General features: G+C 36.5%; 6 protein-coding genes and 1 non-coding gene across 9 annotated transcripts; 3 read left to right on the forward strand and 4 right to left on the reverse strand.

Annotated features, from left to right (window-relative positions):
- Positions 1-488: 488 nt before the first annotated feature.
- Positions 489-2,661, reverse strand: LOC106346793 (heat shock 70 kDa protein 5-like). Its single transcript, XM_013786226.3, has one exon. It carries the CDS (start codon positions 2,621-2,623, stop codon positions 680-682), a length of 1,944 nt encoding a protein of 647 aa, XP_013641680.1. The 5' UTR covers positions 2,624-2,661; the 3' UTR covers positions 489-679.
- A 314-nt stretch (positions 2,662-2,975) lies between these two features.
- On the forward strand, positions 2,976-5,803 carry LOC106346794 (phosphatidylinositol-glycan biosynthesis class F protein). 3 transcript variants are annotated; one of them, XR_002652540.2, is made up of 9 exons: positions 2,976-3,190; positions 3,279-3,344; positions 3,614-3,656; positions 3,879-3,933; positions 4,027-4,075; positions 4,197-4,264; positions 4,345-4,453; positions 4,575-4,796; positions 4,896-5,803. XR_002652540.2 is itself a non-coding variant. In XM_048782372.1 (8 exons), exons 1-8 carry the CDS (start codon positions 2,999-3,001, stop codon positions 5,010-5,012), a joined length of 699 nt encoding a protein of 232 aa, XP_048638329.1. In that variant the 5' UTR covers positions 2,976-2,998; the 3' UTR covers positions 5,013-5,803. The 3 variants fall into 3 exon arrangements, 2 of the variants coding, with proteins under 2 accessions (XP_048638329.1, XP_013641681.1); XM_048782372.1 differs by lacking the exon at positions 4,575-4,796; XM_013786227.3 differs by lacking the exon at positions 4,896-5,803 and having other exon boundaries at positions 4,575-4,878.
- Positions 5,804-7,479: 1,676 nt separating this feature from the next.
- Positions 7,480-10,443, forward strand: LOC106346792 (AP2-like ethylene-responsive transcription factor At1g16060). Its single transcript, XM_013786225.3, has 8 exons — positions 7,480-7,758; positions 7,847-7,929; positions 8,165-8,173; positions 8,564-8,652; positions 8,827-8,900; positions 9,015-9,065; positions 9,195-9,271; positions 9,904-10,443. The coding sequence occupies exons 1-8, from the start codon at positions 7,562-7,564 to the stop codon at positions 10,350-10,352; spliced, it is 1,029 nt and encodes a 342-aa protein (XP_013641679.1). The 5' UTR covers positions 7,480-7,561; the 3' UTR covers positions 10,353-10,443.
- Positions 10,444-10,477: 34 nt separating this feature from the next.
- Positions 10,478-12,822, reverse strand: LOC106346791 (tubby-like protein 8). Its single transcript, XM_013786224.3, has 9 exons — positions 12,081-12,822; positions 11,867-11,981; positions 11,579-11,755; positions 11,431-11,486; positions 11,232-11,328; positions 11,071-11,160; positions 10,909-11,001; positions 10,756-10,823; positions 10,478-10,660 (listed from the first exon to the last, which is right to left on the reverse strand). Exons 1-9 carry the CDS (start codon positions 12,476-12,478, stop codon positions 10,585-10,587), a joined length of 1,170 nt encoding a protein of 389 aa, XP_013641678.1. The 5' UTR covers positions 12,479-12,822; the 3' UTR covers positions 10,478-10,584.
- A 1,282-nt stretch (positions 12,823-14,104) lies between these two features.
- BNAA06G10780D lies at positions 14,105-15,695 on the forward strand. Its single transcript, XM_013786222.3, has 5 exons — positions 14,105-14,528; positions 14,632-14,849; positions 14,935-15,063; positions 15,152-15,283; positions 15,359-15,695. Exons 1-5 carry the CDS (start codon positions 14,195-14,197, stop codon positions 15,470-15,472), a joined length of 927 nt encoding a protein of 308 aa, XP_013641676.1. The 5' UTR covers positions 14,105-14,194; the 3' UTR covers positions 15,473-15,695.
- Positions 15,696-15,850: 155 nt separating this feature from the next.
- Positions 15,851-15,923, reverse strand: TRNAK-CUU. Its single transcript has one exon. It is a non-coding gene; the product is annotated as a tRNA-Lys (tRNA).
- Positions 15,924-16,005: 82 nt separating this feature from the next.
- BNAA06G10790D lies at positions 16,006-16,461 on the reverse strand. The gene has a single exon (XM_013786223.3). The coding sequence runs from the start codon at positions 16,440-16,442 to the stop codon at positions 16,161-16,163; it is 282 nt and encodes a 93-aa protein (XP_013641677.1). The 5' UTR covers positions 16,443-16,461; the 3' UTR covers positions 16,006-16,160.
- Positions 16,462-19,088: the final 2,627 nt, after the last annotated feature.

Raw genomic sequence — 19,088 nt, forward strand, 5'->3', positions numbered from 1 at the left:
GTGAGACGAACCTTCTTACTTATACAAAAACAGATTTGTACTTGAGATTTTTATATTCTCAAAGATGATAGGCGTTTCGAGCTATATTCGATTTTTATTTGTATTTATATTATAAAGATGATAGGCGTCTCAAGATAGATGAGAAATATTTCTTGAACTAAAACCTGTGTTATACTACTTTTAGTAATATATTTGTATCTACTTCATGGATATAGAAACATAAAGTGACTACAAAAATCAATAATAAAAGTATTTTTTATTAATACGAAGGAGGCTGCGTGAGAAATGGGTAATGAATGATCAAATGAGTTATCAGTTATTTAGATAGGAGTCATATAATATATTATGTTAAGTTATATTGTAATGAATAATGGCAATATATGTAATTAGTCTAATGAGGAGAGGGTATTTAATTAAAGGGTGTGAGAATGATTCTAGTGTTGACACCTAAGAAATGGCAATTTGGTTAATAACACATGAAGTCAAGGTTAGTTTAAATTAATGCTCCTCAAATAATATAAAAGGGATTGAAACAACAATAAAAAACTGAAATTGGGTAAAGCATACAACTAGAGTACTCTCAATAGTTTCAATAGCAATACAGGCACTCTCAGATACTTAAGACACACGATACAAATAAAGACTTTCCAACGGCACACACTCTTTGTTTTCCACTGCTTTAATCAACCTCTTCTATCTTCGGACCTCCAGCACCACCGGAGCCACCGCTTGCGGGCATACCACCATCGGGATATCCGGCACCAGCACCAGCCTGATACATCTTGGAGATGATTGGGTTACAGATACCCTCCAGCTCTTTCAACTTGAACTCAAACTCATCAACTTCCGCCAGCTGGTTTCCTTCAATCCACTCAATTGTCTCATCAATCGCCTTCTCAATCTTCTGCTTACCTTCTTGATCCAGCTTCTGCGCCAGTTTCTCATCCCTGACCGTGTTTCTCATGTTGTACGCATAGTTCTCCAGCGAGTTCTTGGCCTCCACTCTCTTCTTCACCTGCTCATCCTCCGCCTTGTACTTCTCAGCATCTTGCACCATCTTCTCTATCTCCTCTTTGCTCAACCTCCCTTTGTCGTTCGTGATCGTGATCTGGTTCTTCACACCCGCCGTTTTATCCTCGGCCGACACGTTCAAGATCCCATTGGCGTCGATATCAAAACAAACATTGATCTGAGGGACTCCACGCGGCGCAGGAGGAATGCCTTTAAGCTCAAAGGTTCCAAGAAGGTTGTTGTCTTTAGTCCTCGCACGCTCTCCTTCATAGACTTGGATCAGAACACCAGGCTGATTGTCCGCATAGGTAGAGAACACTTGCTCCTTCTTACAAGGAACCGTCGTGTTCCTCGGGATCAACACAGTCATCACTCCACCAGCCGTCTCGATTCCGAGGCTCAGCGGCGCCACGTCAAGAAGGAGAAGATCTTGCACCTTGTCGCTTCCTTCACCAGTCAGAATCGCCGCCTGAACCGCAGCTCCATAAGCAACAGCTTCATCAGGGTTAATGCTTTTACAAAGCTCCTTCCCATTAAAAAAGTCTTGCAGAAGCTGCTGAATCTTAGGAATCCTCGTGGATCCTCCCACAAGAACCACCTCATGGACACGGCTCTTGTCAAGCTTAGCATCTCTCAAAACTTTCTCCACAGGATCCATACATTTCCTGAAGAGATCCATGTTCATCTCCTCAAACCTCGCACGCGATATCGTCGCGTAGAAATCAACACCCTCGTGCAAAGAATCAATCTCTATAGTCGTCTGAGCAGTAGAGGAAAGCGTTCTCTTCGCTCTCTCACAAGCCGTTCTCAACCTCCTCAACGCCCTCGCGTTCCCACTAACATCCTTCTTATGCTTCCTCTTGAACTCCGCCACGAAATGGTTCACAAGCCTGTTATCAAAGTCCTCACCACCGAGGTGAGTATCACCAGCCGTAGCTTTCACCTCGAACACACCTTCTTCAATCGTCAACAACGAAACATCAAACGTTCCACCTCCAAGATCGAAAATCAAAACGTTCCTCTCACCAGTCTTAGTCCCTTTCTTGTCTAACCCGTAAGCAATAGCTGCAGCAGTGGGCTCGTTAATAATCCTCAAAACATTAAGCCCGGAGATCGAACCCGCGTCCTTCGTGGCCTGTCTCTGAGAGTCATTAAAGTAAGCAGGGACCGTAACGACAGCGTTTTCAACAGTGTGACCCAAAAAGGACTCTGCGACTTCCTTCATCTTAACCAACACCATCGAAGATATCTCCTCGGGAGAGAACTGCTTCTCTTCGTTCTTGTACGAGACCACGATCATCGGCTTGTCCCCAGGACCGGAGACAACCTTGAACGGCCAGTGCCGCATATCGCTCTGAACAGACGGATCGGTGAATCTCCTCCCGATGAGACGCTTCGCGTCGAAGACGGTGTTGTGAGGGTTCAGCGCGACTTGATTCTTCGCCGCGTCGCCGATCAACCGCTCCGTGTCGGTGAAGGCGACGTAGGAAGGAGTCGTGCGGTTGCCTTGGTCGTTGGGGATGATCTCCACGCGGTCGTTGATCCACACTCCGACGCAGCTGTACGTGGTGCCGAGATCGATGCCGATAGCTTTATCCGATTTAGTCGCCATTGTTGATTGCGAAGATTAGGTTTTTTCGATTTCTTTGAGCTGTTGTTGTTTGCTTCTCTGCTTATTGATGAGGAATTTGAATCGATGGAAGCAGATATATATAGGCATTGGACGGGTGAGAGACGACATTTCGAGAGAGAGCTCGTGGAAGTAACAAGCCACGGGGATGATGTAGAAAGATGGCGAAATCTCAAACAAGTACCAGAGACTTCTGGATTCGCCGGGGGTAAATGTTTCCTTTAAACAACCTTTCGGGCCATAAAGGCCTATTATGGGTTTAATATTTAAGCCCATATGTAAATATAAAGGCCCAATAGTTTTTTCTCCGTCTTCTTCGCTCGTTCGGATCCGGAAGACGAGAGAGAAGGAAAAGCCATGAAAGAAGCTAAGCAGAAGAAGCTGGAAACCTCCATTGGGGTATCTAGCAATGGTTCGATATCAGCGCTGGGTGCGTTTTCTGTTTACTTGATGACTGGATTGTTTCTGGCCGTCGGATTCTGGGTGGCTCGATACAAATTTTCAGTCGATCTCGTCTCTGATCCATCTCGAACTCTGTTTCTCCTCTGGGTACTGTACTCCAATTATTTTGATATTAATGCTCAATTGTTGATTTTTTTTTAGTTAATATAGCCTTGTTTTGATGTTAAATTTCCAGAGTATTGAGTTTCCGGTTGTGGTGATCGTCTACAGCTTTCTACGGAAAGCCCCAACGGAATGTTCGGTGAGTGTTATTTTTTTTTAATAATGTTTCAGTGAAGCTGAAAGGTTTAAAGAAGCTATCTTTTCTCGTTTTACTTACTCTTTTGCTCTATGCCATGGAATCGGTTAAACCATGCAGTTTTAGTAAAAATAGTTTCTTTTTGTTAAGGTGTTGCACTTTGAAATTAGAGAAGCTGAAGAAGTGTTTTGCTTTGCATAGGGAAGGCACAATGCGTTTGGTTTCTTGTGCTTTAACTCTCTATTAATGTTTTCTTTAAATTTGCTTTCCAGTGTTGTAAGGCTGTTGGGCGAAGCATCTTAGGACTTATTTCAGGTTTGTGTTTGTTGCTTTTCAACTTATTATCGTTGGTACGTATAATAGAAACAACCAATGGCTTCACTTGTAAAATTTAAGTTGATTATTGTGTGATGTAAGTAATCTCCCCAGCTCTTCGAGTTAGCAACTATGTAATAGCTTACCCAGTTAATCAAAACTCAAGTAGGACGGATTCCATTGAATGTCAGTTCTCTAAGGAATTTCTTGTTTGATTAATAGGGGCTCTTATGAATGCTTTGGGAGCAGTTGCTTTGGGTGCACCTATTGGAGCGCAGTATGTTTCACCAAGATTTTTTTCTCTAACTCTACATGGAGATTGCAGGATTTTCTAATGCTGACATGAGCATTTACCTCTCATCTCATGCAGATATCTACCAAAAACAATTCACTGGTCCTTTCTTATGTCTGTTTTCACGGTAAGCTGCCTCCTGCTGCAGCTCATATCACTTAAAAAGATGTAATGATGTTGATACTGCGCATGTGTCTGCAGTTTGGGACAAACCTTTGATTGTCTCTAGTTATTTTTGAACTTTATAGTTTGTACCAGCAACTGTAGTATTTGGTGCATCATTGACAGATTGGCATCGTGTATTCGCTTCCGTGAAGTAAGTTATTTATTTTCTTCCTTATATGGCAGATCACACAAATTTTATGTATTTAATCCGTATTTTGTTGTTTCTTATAGACCTAGTGGAAATATAGAGTATATGATCCTTGTTCCAGCATATGGAGCAATTATTGGAGGATGGTTTGGAGCTTGGCCTATGCCGCTTGACTGGGAAAGGCCATGGCAGGTAATATTTTACTATCCCAAATTTATACGTGCAACATATTAGTTCTTGTTCTTGGTCATGGTGGTTGAGTAGATGTTTATGTATAACTAACTAATCGTTATATTATTATTATTCTAAATAGGAATGGCCAATATGTGTGTGTTATGGAGCTATAGGAGGCTACATTGTTGGACAAATTGTCTCCTTGTGTTTGATCTTGTTTCTCAGGAAACACAAGAGTTTGAAAGTAGCCTAGAATGGATTGACGGTACCCAAAACGAATTTCTTTTTGTTTTGACTTGATTACTAGCTAGATTGAGAGGCAACAAACAATAGGACAAGATTTTTGTGAGCTTGAACAGAGGTTATATATTATCTTCCACATAGAATCAAGCAAGTGTTTCATAATTGCAAAATTATAAATCATTGTCTTTGCTTTCTTGCAATTCTTTTCACTCTTAAGGAAGTCAGGATCATCAGGCACATATCAAAAAACCAATCTTCTCCAAAACCATTCAGATTACTGACAATGGACGCAGGCTCATTGAAAGTCTTATGGATTGGGCTAGGCTCAATTTAGTTGATGCCTATAATATAATCAGCGTACCAGATGCCTTGTCGTTTTTTTTTTATTTTAAAAACCGACAAGGAGTTAAAAGTTGCCTTGTTTTTATGTTAATGGACATTATTTATGGGTTAATTTCACTGATATGAGTTAGAAGATAATAAAATAATAATTTCTTAAAAAGACACATCATAACATTTATACAAATCAAACAACAGTAATCGTCATTCAGTGTAATCAGTAGATCCAAGACATAGATCAGTTCTCTGTCACTACAAAAAAAAAAAAACAGAGCGGATGGATGTACATAGAATCTATAGATTCCGTTATTTTTTTTATCTAAATTTGCAACAGAGTAAATAAAGTATTGTACTTGATACCAACGCACAGTGTTGACTGTACACTGCAGAGATCATGGACAAACTCTGTCGGATGTCGTGGCGAGCGGTTATTGGCTGAAATGGTCTCATTTGGGCCTCACTCTCACATGAATGTGTTCAATGCTGCGAAAGTGCGTGAGCTCCGTGTCTGAAACATATGGTAAAACGCCGTAAAAAGATGGCATACCCGAAAAGGGTGGTGTGGTTACCATTTACTTGCATTTCTCATTTATATCTCGCCCTCATCCTTCTCTCTTTCTTTTTTTTTTTTTTTTTGTCATTTTCTCTCTTTCTTTTTAATAGACATGACAAGACTGTTAACATTTTGATTGGTTTGAAGTTTGTAGACAAAAAAATATCATATCAGTAAACGGTCTGACTGTTAAATGATGGCATGTATTGACTGATATAAGAGAACTTACATCATTTGATATTTTCTTAGCCAAACCAAAAACATATATCATCACATGATATTTTCTTAGCCAAACCAAAAAAAATATATAAATTTTTAGGGTCCGAAACGTCGTCAGCTCAATGTAAAACTGATAATAGTTAGTAACGATCACGATCTAAATAAGAACAATGTAATATGGAGGTTTCACTTTTTATACTTGAACGTAATTATGATACGAGACCAGTCTTTATCTTATTTAAAACATGTATTCATGATTTAACTAGCATGGTGTATCTCGTCAAACTTTTTTAGTACTAGTAATTATATTTGTTAAGTGTGGTGTATCTTTTAAGTCGCTAACTAATTGCATTAGTTAACACGCAATGTATCACATGGCTCATTTCAGATAGTCCTCTTGAAGACTATTTTTACCATAATTGTTGACATTTCCTTCCCGTCCCATCAAGGAGCAGCCGGGGGCAGGTACACACATTTAATTGTAGCTTTACTAACAATATAAATTACTACATGGTGATTTTTATCCATACATGTCCGATGTTAAAAACGATGATGATTTATGCAAAAGAAGGAACTATAAGACAAGAGACGAATACATATAGCATGTAGAATTTTTGCATGGTTTGTAATTTTGTTAATATAAAGTATGTTTTGTCATTGGAAATTTGGTGGTGGAGCCTTGGAGGCTTTCCATGGTTATATGATTATTATTGTTTTTACTTTGAACAACAATTATGATTTGATTATTATTGTTTATTAGAGTATAAGGATTAAATACATGTTGGTTTAATGTGGTTTAGTTATTCGGTATAGTTACAATGTAAACCGAATACTACTATATAAACTTCACCATGTACTTTGTTTACGTTTATCAGAAATAAGAAAGTTTGTTACATCAATGTCATCTTCTTCGTTGATTCTCAAACTGTAACATTGTTACTTCGTAAAATGTGTGTTTTAGATGAATAAGAGACCCAATGACACGGGCGAATCTACATTGAAGCTTGTGGTGGATGCAAGTGCACCCATAAAATTTTAATAATTCTTATGTTATACATATAAATTATAAGTAAATTAGTTCATTTGAGAATGATTACACTCAAATACTTTTTATAATTGGAAGTTCTATGCACCCATTTTCATATTTTTACAAATACGTGTGTATATAATATGGTTTATCGACATTATGCACCCATTAGAAAATTTGTCTGGATTCCCCCCTGAATTGACACATATTGCTAAAAATTGTTTGAAGGACATCAAATATAATCCAATATAAATGACATAATTATACTAGGAGGTTTGATCATTAACATTATAGAAGTGTGTATCTTTCATGGCGGCCCGACCAAACAAAGAAGTAGATCAACCAAGAAGCTGAGAAATTACGAAGCTCCGGTTTTGATTGTCTATTTTCTCCACGATTCTTGGCCAAGCGTGTCTAAATATCCACGTGTCCGTTCCTTATTTCTCCTGAATTAAAGATTTAATCAACGGAAGATTTGTTTTTGTATTGAAAACTGATGCTAATCAAATCAGATACAAATGGTTTTTGATTTTTATTTAATGAGAGAAATCTAATTGCATAAGTACAAAGAGAGCCGTAGAAAAGAAGACATTTTAAAGAAATAAACTATAAAAATGTTTTTTAAAAAATAAACAGAAATTATTAATTTAAATACTCAACCATTTCCCTTTATAGTCTCCTTAGAAAGAAAACCATTTCATCATTTTCTTCTCTTTATTGTTCCCTCTACTTCTACTTCTTGTTTATGCATATCTCCGTCCAACTCCAAGACTCTCCGGTAATGAAAGAGATCTCACGGCGGAACAAGAAGACTTCCGTTGAGGATAAAACCACAGATGAGTCATCAGCATCATCGGTAGTCGTTAAAACTAAACGAAAACGCCAATCGCAACCGCGAGACGCTCCTCCACAACGCAGCTCTATGTATAGAGGAGTCACCAGGTTTGTGGGAGAAGGCAACACACTCAAAAAGTCACCGTTTTAAAACGTTTTTTTTTCCTTAATTGTTTACATATACATTTTGCATTAGGCATAGATGGACTGGAAGGTACGAAGCGCATTTGTGGGATAAGAATAGTTGGAACGAGACTCAAAGCAAGAAAGGAAGACAAGGTCAGTAGTCTATACGTACACATAGCACTCGTATGTATTTGATGAAATAAAGAAACGACGTTTTGATATGTTTACTCCGATTAATCCGGAGGAATTAGCTCGTCGTTACTGTTTTTGATTTGAATGAAAGTAATTACTATCTTTATGAAATTAATTTGTTTTTATTTTAGTTGTTAATGTGTTTTTTTTTCTCTGACGATACTGACCGGAATATTGGCCGACTCATCACGTGCAGTATATTTAGGTGAGTTTGTTTTGGTCATTTTTCATATGGCGTTTTCTTTTTGCACTCCCGGATTGGTAGCCAACACTTTATAAAGGATATAATAGCATATCAGTGACAAAAAAAAGGATATAATAGCATATTAAAAATGAAAATATGTATTTTCTCAGTTCTTTAGAAAGTGGATATGTTGGCAAATCAAAAAGAAAAAGTTCACATTACATCTACTGAGAGTGACACAACGAACGAATAATGATTCTAATTTGATGGCATCCATCTTTTATTCTATTCACATTTACCGTTCACAAGTTTAAATATTTACTAATGAAAAATTAAAGCAAGTTATATAAAACATTTAAGTTCAAAAAAAAAAGTTATATAAAACATATATTAATATATGGTGTTGCACAGGTGCATATGACGAGGAAGATGCAGCAGCACGTGCCTACGACTTAGCAGCATTGAAATATTGGGGACGAGACACAGTCTTGAACTTCCCTGTAATTTTTCTCGGAACCTAAGTTAACTGTTCACATGATCTTTGTTTACTTCACAATCTTTTTCGCCTACTTGTTTTCTTTTACAAATAGAATACAAACGAGGAAGCATGTTTACAAATTATTAATTTCATTTTGAGTGTTTTATAACTATTGATTTTTGTGTGTGATTTATAGCTGTGTAATTATGAAGAAGACCTCAAAGAAATGGATAGCCAGTCGAAGGAAGAGTATATTGGATCTTTAAGAAGGTGATAATTAAATAACTTATTATATTTTGTGACTGGTGATTAGCTAATCATCTTTGTCTGTTAACAAACCAAGAGTTGATTAATAGTAATATTTTGTCATTACATTTTTAACAGGAAAAGTAGTGGGTTTTCACGTGGTGTGTCAAAATACAGAGGCGTTGCAAAGTAAACCGAGACTCTTCAATATCCTATATATTTTTGCTTAGGATAATAAGAACAAATAACAACCTCAGTATATATAGTAATAGTAGTATAACTAAAAATGTTGATAAGGTAACTGTTATGGACTTGCAGGCATCACCATAATGGGAGATGGGAAGCTCGAATAGGAAGAGTGTTTGGCAATAAGTATCTATACCTCGGAACTTATGGTAACCTTAATAAGACTAGACTAGTTATGATATATGCATCTTGATCGTAGTAAGTTATAAAATTTGACGGTGATATATATATATATATATATATGCTAAAGAAAAGAACTACACACATACTATGTGTGTTTTTATTTTCATAGTAGCTTAACTTTTCTACTTATAAATCTTTTAAGAGGGAGTTGCTATATCGATTTGCATGCACGTAATCAGATCTCGAGTTGGTTGGGAAATAGATCACCAAACCCAACCACTTAGTCAAGCCTTTAATTTATTATATAGTTTTTTTTCTTATGTTGACATTATATATATTTATTGTATGGTTTAAACTCTAAGTCGCTCATCCAATTTAACTGGCCAAATTAATTCCACTATTTATGATTATGTTTCCCATATTGCCCCATCAAGGGGAAAAGTACATCTACTAGTTTTTAAGGAAAAAAAAATCAACGGAAAAGTACATTTCTATTGACTTGTAGTTGTAGGCTTGTAGCATAGTTTTTACCTTTACGTATTGGTAAAATGTAACAACTAATAACCAGTAGTAAATCTTCTTTTTTGGGACAACTAAAGTTCCTTAAATTATGCATAAGTCCTTAATATTTTGATTATGATATTTTACCCTCTTGTAGCTACACAAGAAGAAGCGGCCATTGCCTATGACGTGGCAGCAATCGAGTACCGTGGACTTAACGCCGTTACCAACTTCGACATAAACCGTTATCTCAAACTGCCGGCGCCGGAGAGCCCTATCGACGCCGCGAACATCCCGCATTCCGATCCCAGCCCGTTTATAAACCCCGACCACGAGTCGGCACCGTCGCAGAGCCAATCCTCCTCCGACGAAAACGATGACCGGAAAACGAAGTTCCTAAAGTCCTCGCCTTGCTCGAACGCAGAGGAGGTGGTCGGACCATCGACGCCGCCGGAGATCGCTCCGTCTCGCCGGAGCTTCCCGGACGATATACAGACGTATTTCGGGTGTCAAGACTCGGGGAAGGTGGAAGATGATGACGTCATCTTCGGTGGTTTAGATTCTTTCCTCACGCCTGATTTCTACAGCGAGTTGAATGATTGCTAAACAAAAAAAATGGATTTGATAAGTTTTGTTTTTAGTATTATTCTTTCTTTTGTGACAATCTTATATAATAAAGTTTGAATCTTTTTTAACACTTTCAAAGATTCGTTTTCGTTTTGGGATTTTGATAGGCAGTGAGATAGAGGAATTGATAATGCAGAATAGTAAGGGATACATTATGATATGATAGTTGGAGGGATGTTCAGAGATTGAACTCTTCTCCAAGTTCTAATGATCAAACAGTACAACAAAGCTTGGAATCAATGGAAGCTAAGCAGATGCAGAATGCTTGGTAGCCTGAGAATGGATACCTGCAAACAGATAAAACAACATGTTATATAGACAGTTGAACCAAAGCCTTATTAATCCTAAGCTTAAAGTATGTTTTATGTTTAGTAGCAATTACCTGAAGTCAATTACATACTTTGCTTTGTCTACTCTTCCCATCTGAAGAATCGTCTGCCTTGAATTCTCCTGTTTTTAAATAACACAGAATGTTTAAAATTTTGGAGATTGTGTGTGTTTTTGATTAAAGCTCAGAAGAGTTGTGGAAATGTACCGTGAGTGTGAGCTGAAAGTTTTTCACCGAGCTTTGTATTTTTAGACTTGTTCTTCCTCTGTCTCTGAAGTCCAACTCGTTTTGCTTGGAGATCTAATGCAAAGGAAAGACTGAGTGAATTCAAGCTTCAGAAAATCAATGATGAATCCCCATGAGACTTACTTTGTTGTAATGTGGTATCCTTGAGCATAGCTCCTGAACTTGATCCTTATTCTCAAGCCAATCAAGCGGTAGTTTACTAGCTTGTTGGACCTATGAACATATTCTTTTATGTTTTAGGAATGAAAGATTTATAGAGAGAAGCTTCAAGATTAAGCCTTTACCTGCTTACTGTTAGTCTTCTGTACTGGCTGCTGCTTTGGTAGCAAAGCTCTCATTCTTCTGTAGCTCCCTGTCCAAGTTGTTATAGTAGGTGTGAAGCTGCAGAAGCCAACACAGACATAATAAGCAAAGAAACCCAAAACTAAGGTAGAGTCAAATTCACCAAAAGACACACAGCATTTGTATATCCTCAAAGCTTACATTACAACTGAGAGAAGCGGCTTCACCATTTTACCAACAGATCCAATTCGAACTCCCTACAGTGAAATCAAAAGAGCAGAAAGATTCAGCTAGAGTTTCAGACCACTCAGCAGAACCAACACCAATACATTCAGCTCAAGTTTCTGACCTTATCCCAAATGTAGTACTTAGAACCCATGAGATTAGCCGTCATAGAACCAACATAACTTTCATCCGAACTGCACAATAACCCCTTAACATTCTGTGCAATCCTAAACACAGACTTCCCGTTACGCCGCCTGTGGTAAGCCACTGCTAGCTTCCGGTCTTTCCTTCCACGACCTTCCTGAAACACATCATCCAACACAACACTTGTAAGCTTTCAGAAACATTAACATCTCTGCATCTCAATTCTCAAACAGTATCATACTAGATCAGATATATATGTAACACTTACATGTGTATAAAGTGAATATACAGAACCGTCGCGTAACCCTTCTGGTGATTGTTCTTTGACGATCAGACAAGTGCATCTACCCACATCCAAAGGTAGCGTCTTACACAGCAAAGCCCTGTTCAACAAGTTGTATATATATACACATGCTCAAGACAAGAAAAAAAAAAGCACAAGAATTTTAGTAACTGAGTTCTTTTTTTTTTTTTTTTGTTACCTATTAGGCAAAGTAGACCAAGAGGAAGCAGGGGCAGCTTCGGAATCCGAAAATTCCCAGACTTTCAAATGCTCAGAATCAACACTAGTCCAAGTTTTCATACCCTTATCGACCTCATCACTGTTCAGCTGCATACACACTTGCAGCGATGTCTGCTTCAGAGCTGTTCGACCACCCGTCGAGAAAGATTTGAAGTTTGTTACCTCATTGGGAAACTTAGAATCTCCCTTCATCGATTTAGACTTCAAAGCTCGATCTTGCTTCTTAGTTTCCACAGAGGCAGAGCTGTTTTCCGGGGAGACATTCTCCTTGTCCTCTCCTTTCTTAACGGAAACAGAGCGTGAGACTGTCTCCACGTTTTCTTTATTTTCGTCGTTCTCTTTTCTCGAACCAGCCATGGTTTAGGCTTCTGGGTTGCTTTCAAGTTTAAAACTTTCTGAGGGGGCAGAGAGTTTATTTATATCTTTTTTCGAATTTTGAAGATGTTGATAGGTGTTGACAAAAGGTGGTGAGTTAGGTTTGACCTGAAAGAGAATTTGGCGATAATGAGTAACGTTTTAAAAAGTTCCACAATGTTTTCCATTTGAATTTGAATAAACCATCGGGGATTGTGCGAGAGCACGAAACCAAAGACACTCTCTGTCTCAACAACAAGAAGAAGAGGTTATGTGTTTTATTTTGCCTTTTTCTCGATTTTCTATGGACCCAAACTGTCACTAAATAATACTACTAGTAGTGGGATTCTTCCTTGTCGTTTTCCTTTGTCGGGAAACTGAGATTTTATGATTGGGTTGAGGGAGATTTGATTATTAGCGGGAACCGTGTTTGAAAAACCGAGTAATATAAACAGATTAATTACCATTTGGTTTGGTTTGGTACACTGATCAAAAAAATAAAAAAGTTTGGTTTGGTACAACTTTGGTTTTGTTGGATTAAAAGTTAGTAAACCAAAATTATTCATATCTTTGACTAGAACTAGGGCTGTTCAATATGGTAAAACCGAACCGTACCGAACCGAACCGAACCGAAATAGACAATATGGTTTGGTTTTGGTATATACTATATAAACCGAATGGATATAATTTTATAAAAACCGTAGGATTTGGATATAGTTTGGTATATAACCGATTAAACCGAATAAACCGAACAAAACCGATTAAAAGTAGAAACATGTAAATATGTATCTATTTTATAACAATACATGAAAATCTATTTGTTACATAAGTTAAATTTATGTTAATAATTGTTACCATAATTTTATAGTAATAAAAAACCTTAATTTGTAAAACAATTGAACTATAACTAAATAACAATACATCACAATTCAGACATCTTATTTTCTAAGTCTTTTTTGATTTTTTTGCTTTATTTTAGTCTTCACTAAATTAATATGAAGATTATAAATTTGATGTACAATAATTAATGAAAACTTTTCAATTGAAAAAGCATGACTTTAATGAACACTAAATATGGAAGAGTGGAAAAACTTTTCTTTCATGTTTCTGTTTTGTTTCATGTTTTTATTTTCAAAATTTCAAGCTTTGATTTTAGTTATAGATTTGATTATTTTATTTGATGATAGAAGTATTTTTACTTTTTTGTTCATTTATTTGAACATGTAATATATTTTTAATAAATGACGGTGTTGACAATATGACTCTAAAATTTATATAATATGATCTCAAAAAAAATAATTATGTTTTTGGTATAAAACCGAATAAACCGAAAACCGACAGCATATAAACCGAACCGAAGTAAATATGGATTTAGAATGGTAGTTATATTTTACTAACCGAAATACCGAAAACCGAAAAAAACCGAACCGAAACCGAACCGATATCCGGATTGAACGTAGTCGTATCTGAACTGGTTAAACCGGATTTTGAGCATCTCCGAGTTTTTTTAAAAATACTCAAACCATCGAACTACTTGCCGTTTTGGTTTTCTCAAACCGCATGTCATGTTGTTTTCAGCTTCGCGAATCAACCAAAGCCGATAAGCTATAGTGGTCTGAGCCTCAAATCATCGAGTGGCTAATAACCCATCACTGTTTCCGAAATAGTCCAAAACCATGAGAGGCCACAACTTCGTCGAAGCCCATTATCATCCTTTCAATGGCTAAAGCCACCACCACTCTGTTTGCTATCTCCTCTGTTTCGACTCGTTTCTTGCTTCTCCGTCGTTCTAAATCTCTTAAACCATCAGCTCCAAGCGCAAGACTCGCGGTGCCAATGGCTATGGCCACCTCTGCTAAAAAGGTGGCTCCTGCTGTGATCGTGGGTGGGGGAAGAGTCGGAAGGGCGTTGCAGGAAATGGGTAACGGCGAGGATTTGTTGGTGAAGAGAGGAGAAGCAGTCCCGGTTGATTTCGAAGGACCCATTTTGGTTTGTACTAGAAACGATGATCTCGATGCTGTTCTTCAAGCTACCCCTCAGTCTAGATGGAAAGGTTGAAACTTTCTCTCTACTCTTAAGATTCCTAAGTGAATCAAATTTTCAGATGTTATGATTATGTGGTTCTTTATAGTAAACGGTTATGTGTAAATAATCAGATTTGGTGTTTTTCCAAAATGGAATGATGGAGCCGTGGTTTGAGAGCAAAGGTTTGGGTGATATAGACCAAGTGTTGGCTTATTTTGCTGTGTCGAAGTTAGGTGAGCCTCCTGTGGATGGAATAACTGACACTAACCCAGAAGGTTTAACCGCTGCTTATGGCAAATGGGCTTCGGATGTAGCTGCAAGACTTCAATCTGGTGGCCTCTCTTGCAAGGTTTTACAAGAAACAAACCTTTTCCTATTCTACAACAACAAGAAAACTAATGTGCGTCTTCTTTTCTCGGTGTTTCATTGGTTAGGTACTTGAGAAAGAAGCTTTTCAGAAGCAAATGCTAGAGAAACTCATATGGATTTGTGCGTTTATGCTTGTTGGAGCTCGTCATCCAGGTGCAAGTGTTGGCATGGTGGAGAAAGAATACAGAGACGAAGTACTAAAACTTCCATTCCTCTGTTCTTGTTTTAGCATTTAAGAGAATCGTTGTTTACTTCTAATTTCTAATTAATTTATAAGTTCAGGTGTCCAGACTCATCCAAGAACTCGCAGCAGCTGCTGCTGCAGAAAAGGGACTAACGTTTGAAGACAACATGGTGGAGAGACTATGTGCTTATTCTCGCGCTGTTGCTCATTTCCCAACCGCTGTTAAAGAAGTATGTATCTCTTTTTCTAAAGTGCTAGTGGACCAGACTCTTGTGTCTCAACTAGTTTGTCTTTTTATTATGCAGTTTAAATGGAGGAATGGTTGGTTTTATTCGCTATCAGAGAAGGCAATAGCAGAAGGGAAACCTGATCCATGTCAACTCCACACCCAATGGTTGAGAGAGCTAAAAGTGATATAGAGCCTTGAGAGAGTTTGCGATATATTAGTAGATAGATGATTGGTCTGAAACTAGTTTGAGCTTTGTACACGTATGAGAAGCCAAATAACGGTAAAACGTTTGACACTTTGTTAAAAAAAAGGTCCAGACTTTTATTAGTGAAAAGTCTGCGTATTCAACGATCAAATGTCTGGTTCTTGTCCCATCAGTTTAAATTGATATAGAGCCTTGCGTTTTTTTTGCATCCGAATTGCCCAAATTGAACCAAATCTTTTTTTTTTTGGGTCAAATTTGAACCAAAACTTTTTGTCATTTAAAACATGAAGTCATCATCCATTGCAATTGTAGCAAGCCCCTGATTCCAGCCAATATAAAGGAAAAAAAAAAGTAAAAACAATGCGCCCACCGTGGGGCTCGAACCCACGACCACAAGGTTAAGAGCCTTGCGCTCTACCAACTGAGCTAGACGGGCTTCGTGCTGAACGTATTTGGATTACTAACTTATTCCATACCGAGTGTTCATGGAATCACCACCGCCCCCAAAACTCTGCAAATGTATACTCTCATCTCTTCGATTATAAAAATCTCTGGTTGTTCACCATGCAGTAATAAAAATAATACACACAAATAACATTGGACGATCAATTTAAAAAAAAATAATGTTGGAGATCAATAAGAATAAGGTGGGGGTATCAGCTTCCATGCCACACTAGAAGAATTTGAGTTTGCCTTTGGAGATAGCTTGAACGTGTTGTAATTGACACATTGCCTTCTCTTTCCCGGTCAAGCCATAACACGTGGAGGAGTACCTAGCGCCCAAAGTGACAGCAAAGTAAAGATAAACAGTGCAGAGGACGGCCAAAAGAACCAAAGCGGTTAAGAGATATCGATGCCTGTTGACAACGGTGGAGCAGCTACCCAAGTCTTCCCACTGCTTCTTCAGAGACTGGTGTCTCCTTAATGGTGAAGATACAATCCCATCAAGAACCATGGCTTTGGTATAACCAAACCTGCAAATTCACACAAATGCACAACCAATCAAATTTTGGGAGGAGAGGAGAAGATCCAATCAGATTGAATGTAACGTATAGGCTTTTTTTTATCAATCGTAAGCCCATGTTTACTGATCTGTCAAGACGAGGTTATTAAATTCGGAAACGGCGACGTTTCGATCTATCGTGGCATCGATCTTAACAACGATTTGTCGTCAATGCACAATGGATTCGAGAAAATGGACGATCAACGTAATCAGAATATCATGCCAATGGCTGAGGAAAGAGATCCAAAAGAAGGTGGAGAAAACGAACCGGAGACACAGGAAGAGGTGAGAATCGGTTAGAGATCTGGAGAAGGAAAAGAAGCTGGTCCGTCCGCAGCAAGATTAGTCCCGCCGCTAAACGATGTTTTCTCCGGCAGCGTTTCCGATATTGAGATAGAGAGATCAAAATCAATCTCCTCTGTGGCTTGGTGGCTTGAGCGTGGGGCGGATATGCGGGAACGCGGTTTATTTAAGTCCGTTACATAACGACGGGGATTTAGCGATTTTTATATTACAATTTTTAAAAAAAGATAAATAAGGAAGAGAGATATTGATGTTTAGCTTTTTTAAAAGATGATGATGGGCATGTGTTTTTTCTTTGCTAAAATTTGGATGATGGGCATGTGTTGTTTTGGATATAATGATTGGCATGTTCTAGCGTTTACCTATACGATCTGACTCTTGCAGCATCCAGAGGCCGTTTACGAACACGTACCATAATAAATCTAGAAGACATTTGCTATAGAACAATTTTACACTATTTTGGGGACATCTAGATTTAGATAGAACCTCTTTTTGTCTGTGTGTGTCTAGAACTCAACTCATTCACAAACTTGGATTACAAGAAGGCCCGTCCCTGTTTTTTATTGTTAGGCTATGTGCAGTTTATAAAAATACACATGTAAATGTAATCGGTAAAATGGGTCTTAGTCCGGGGTTTAACTCATAATTTGATAAAAAAAATTGAATACTTTTCGGCTAAGAAACGGTTCTTGACTTTTCTTAGTTAAAATCTAAGAAAAACTAATAATCGTCTATTAGCCGAATCTAAGAGCATCTCCAATGGAAATTCTTTTCATTGGGGTTCTTAATATATGTGTTATATATATATATATATATATATATATATATATATACTAGGTTAAGACCCGCGCCTTGCGCGGGATGAATGTTATATATAAATTATTTTTAAGTATTATATATTTTTTACATATTACGAAATAATAAATATATATTGAATAATTATAAATTTAGTAACTATTACGTATATAATTAAATTGATACAAATACTTAAATAAAATTTATTTATCCAGACAAACACTTTTTTCTATTTTATATGTTATAAAATTAAGTTTAAATGATATTAACATTGATATATAGTATATTTTTAATATTGACATCTATTTAAAAATATTATATACTCATATTATTTTTGATCGTTTGTATTTTTTTTATAACAAAAATTTTAAATTAATGATAACAATAAAAAAATTTATGGGATGTTTAATAGTTTTAGTAATTTATAATTTTAAAAACATTCAATGCAAAGTTTAAAATCTAAATATTAAGTTGTCAATAATTGTTCAAAATGTTTATCAAAAAATTTCAAATTAAATTCGAAATTAAAATACTTATGTATTTTATATGGTATATAATTTATTTTAAAAAATATTAATATGCATATATATAATATTTATTAAATGAGACTTCTTGCTTATGTAATTTCGTAATCATTTGTATCTTGTTATAACATAAATTTTAAACCATGGATCACAAAAATTTTAGTGTGAGATTTTTAACAACTTTAGTCATTTATATTCGTTTTTTAAAATTCAAAATATAACATATACGAAAAAATCTAAATTTTTATTATATAGTTAATGTGGTTGTTTAATTTATTTTAAAAATGAATTAAAATGATAGAGAATAGACTGATTTTTATCAAATCTTTATTATTCAAAATAATTAATTATCATATATACTTTAGCCACATTAGGTAATTCTGTGATTTTTATTTAAGGAAACAATGAAGAACATTTATGATTAATTTATGGTTATTTTAATAAAAAGCTTATTATATATTTATATGGACCAACTATTTTTCTAAGGATTCTAAGAATGATTGTGGTTATGACATGTGGCTACAAAAATATGTTGTAATGCTTCTCCTTTAATATACAGGGGATATATATATATATATATATCTATATGTACGTATATATTATATATGTATAAGTATTTATGGAGTCCACAATTTTTGTGGAATCTATAGGTAAAAGTTCTTAAAAGAAAATTTTAAGAATCTTTAAGAATCCTTATTTATGGGATTCCACAATCACAATTATTTACATATATTAAGAACTCCAATTCCTTTTATTGGAGATGGTCTAAGAACTCTAGGTAAGAGACTGAGGTTAATCATGGTTTAATATTTTAGCAAACAACCGTAAATTTTAACTAAATTTGATGCATTGCATGCATTAACCGTAAATTTTAACTAAATTTGATACATTGCATGCATTGTTGATACTAGAGTATGTATCCTCATGTAACTCTTGATTTTACGAGAGTATCAGGCGGCTTCTTGGCCCTAATATT

This window comes from Brassica napus, chromosome A6 (genome assembly GCF_020379485.1).
Source record: "Brassica napus cultivar Da-Ae chromosome A6, Da-Ae, whole genome shotgun sequence".
Taxonomy (NCBI): domain Eukaryota; kingdom Viridiplantae; phylum Streptophyta; class Magnoliopsida; order Brassicales; family Brassicaceae; genus Brassica; species Brassica napus.

Excerpts from the sequence above, each read along its gene's own strand:
- LOC106346794 (XM_048782372.1), top strand. The coding sequence starts at position 2,999 with ATGAAAGAAGCTAAGCAGAAGAAGCTGGAAACCTCCATTGGGGTATCT. Across the intron at positions 4,076-4,196 it reads TTCTTATGTCTGTTTTCACG|TTTGTACCAGCAACTGTAGT; the intron begins GTAAGCTGCCTC and ends TGAACTTTATAG. Across the intron at positions 4,265-4,344 it reads CGTGTATTCGCTTCCGTGAA|ACCTAGTGGAAATATAGAGT; the intron begins GTAAGTTATTTA and ends TGTTTCTTATAG.
- LOC106346793 (XM_013786226.3), bottom strand. The coding sequence starts at position 2,623 with ATGGCGACTAAATCGGATAAAGCTATCGGCATCGATCTCGGCACCACG.
- BNAA06G10780D (XM_013786222.3), top strand. The coding sequence starts at position 14,195 with ATGGCTAAAGCCACCACCACTCTGTTTGCTATCTCCTCTGTTTCGACT. Across the intron at positions 15,064-15,151 it reads AGAAAGAATACAGAGACGAA|GTGTCCAGACTCATCCAAGA; the intron begins GTACTAAAACTT and ends TTATAAGTTCAG. Across the intron at positions 15,284-15,358 it reads TCCCAACCGCTGTTAAAGAA|TTTAAATGGAGGAATGGTTG; the intron begins GTATGTATCTCT and ends TTTATTATGCAG.
- LOC106346792 (XM_013786225.3), top strand. The coding sequence starts at position 7,562 with ATGCATATCTCCGTCCAACTCCAAGACTCTCCGGTAATGAAAGAGATC. Across the intron at positions 7,759-7,846 it reads ATGTATAGAGGAGTCACCAG|GCATAGATGGACTGGAAGGT; the intron begins GTTTGTGGGAGA and ends ATTTTGCATTAG. Across the intron at positions 9,066-9,194 it reads AAATACAGAGGCGTTGCAAA|GCATCACCATAATGGGAGAT; the intron begins GTAAACCGAGAC and ends ATGGACTTGCAG.
- BNAA06G10790D (XM_013786223.3), bottom strand. The coding sequence starts at position 16,442 with ATGGTTCTTGATGGGATTGTATCTTCACCATTAAGGAGACACCAGTCT.
- LOC106346791 (XM_013786224.3), bottom strand. The coding sequence starts at position 12,478 with ATGGCTGGTTCGAGAAAAGAGAACGACGAAAATAAAGAAAACGTGGAG. Across the intron at positions 11,756-11,866 it reads TATATTCACTTTATACACAT|GAAGGTCGTGGAAGGAAAGA; the intron begins GTAAGTGTTACA and ends GATGTGTTTCAG. Across the intron at positions 10,661-10,755 it reads AAGTATGTAATTGACTTCAG|GTATCCATTCTCAGGCTACC; the intron begins GTAATTGCTACT and ends ATCTGTTTGCAG.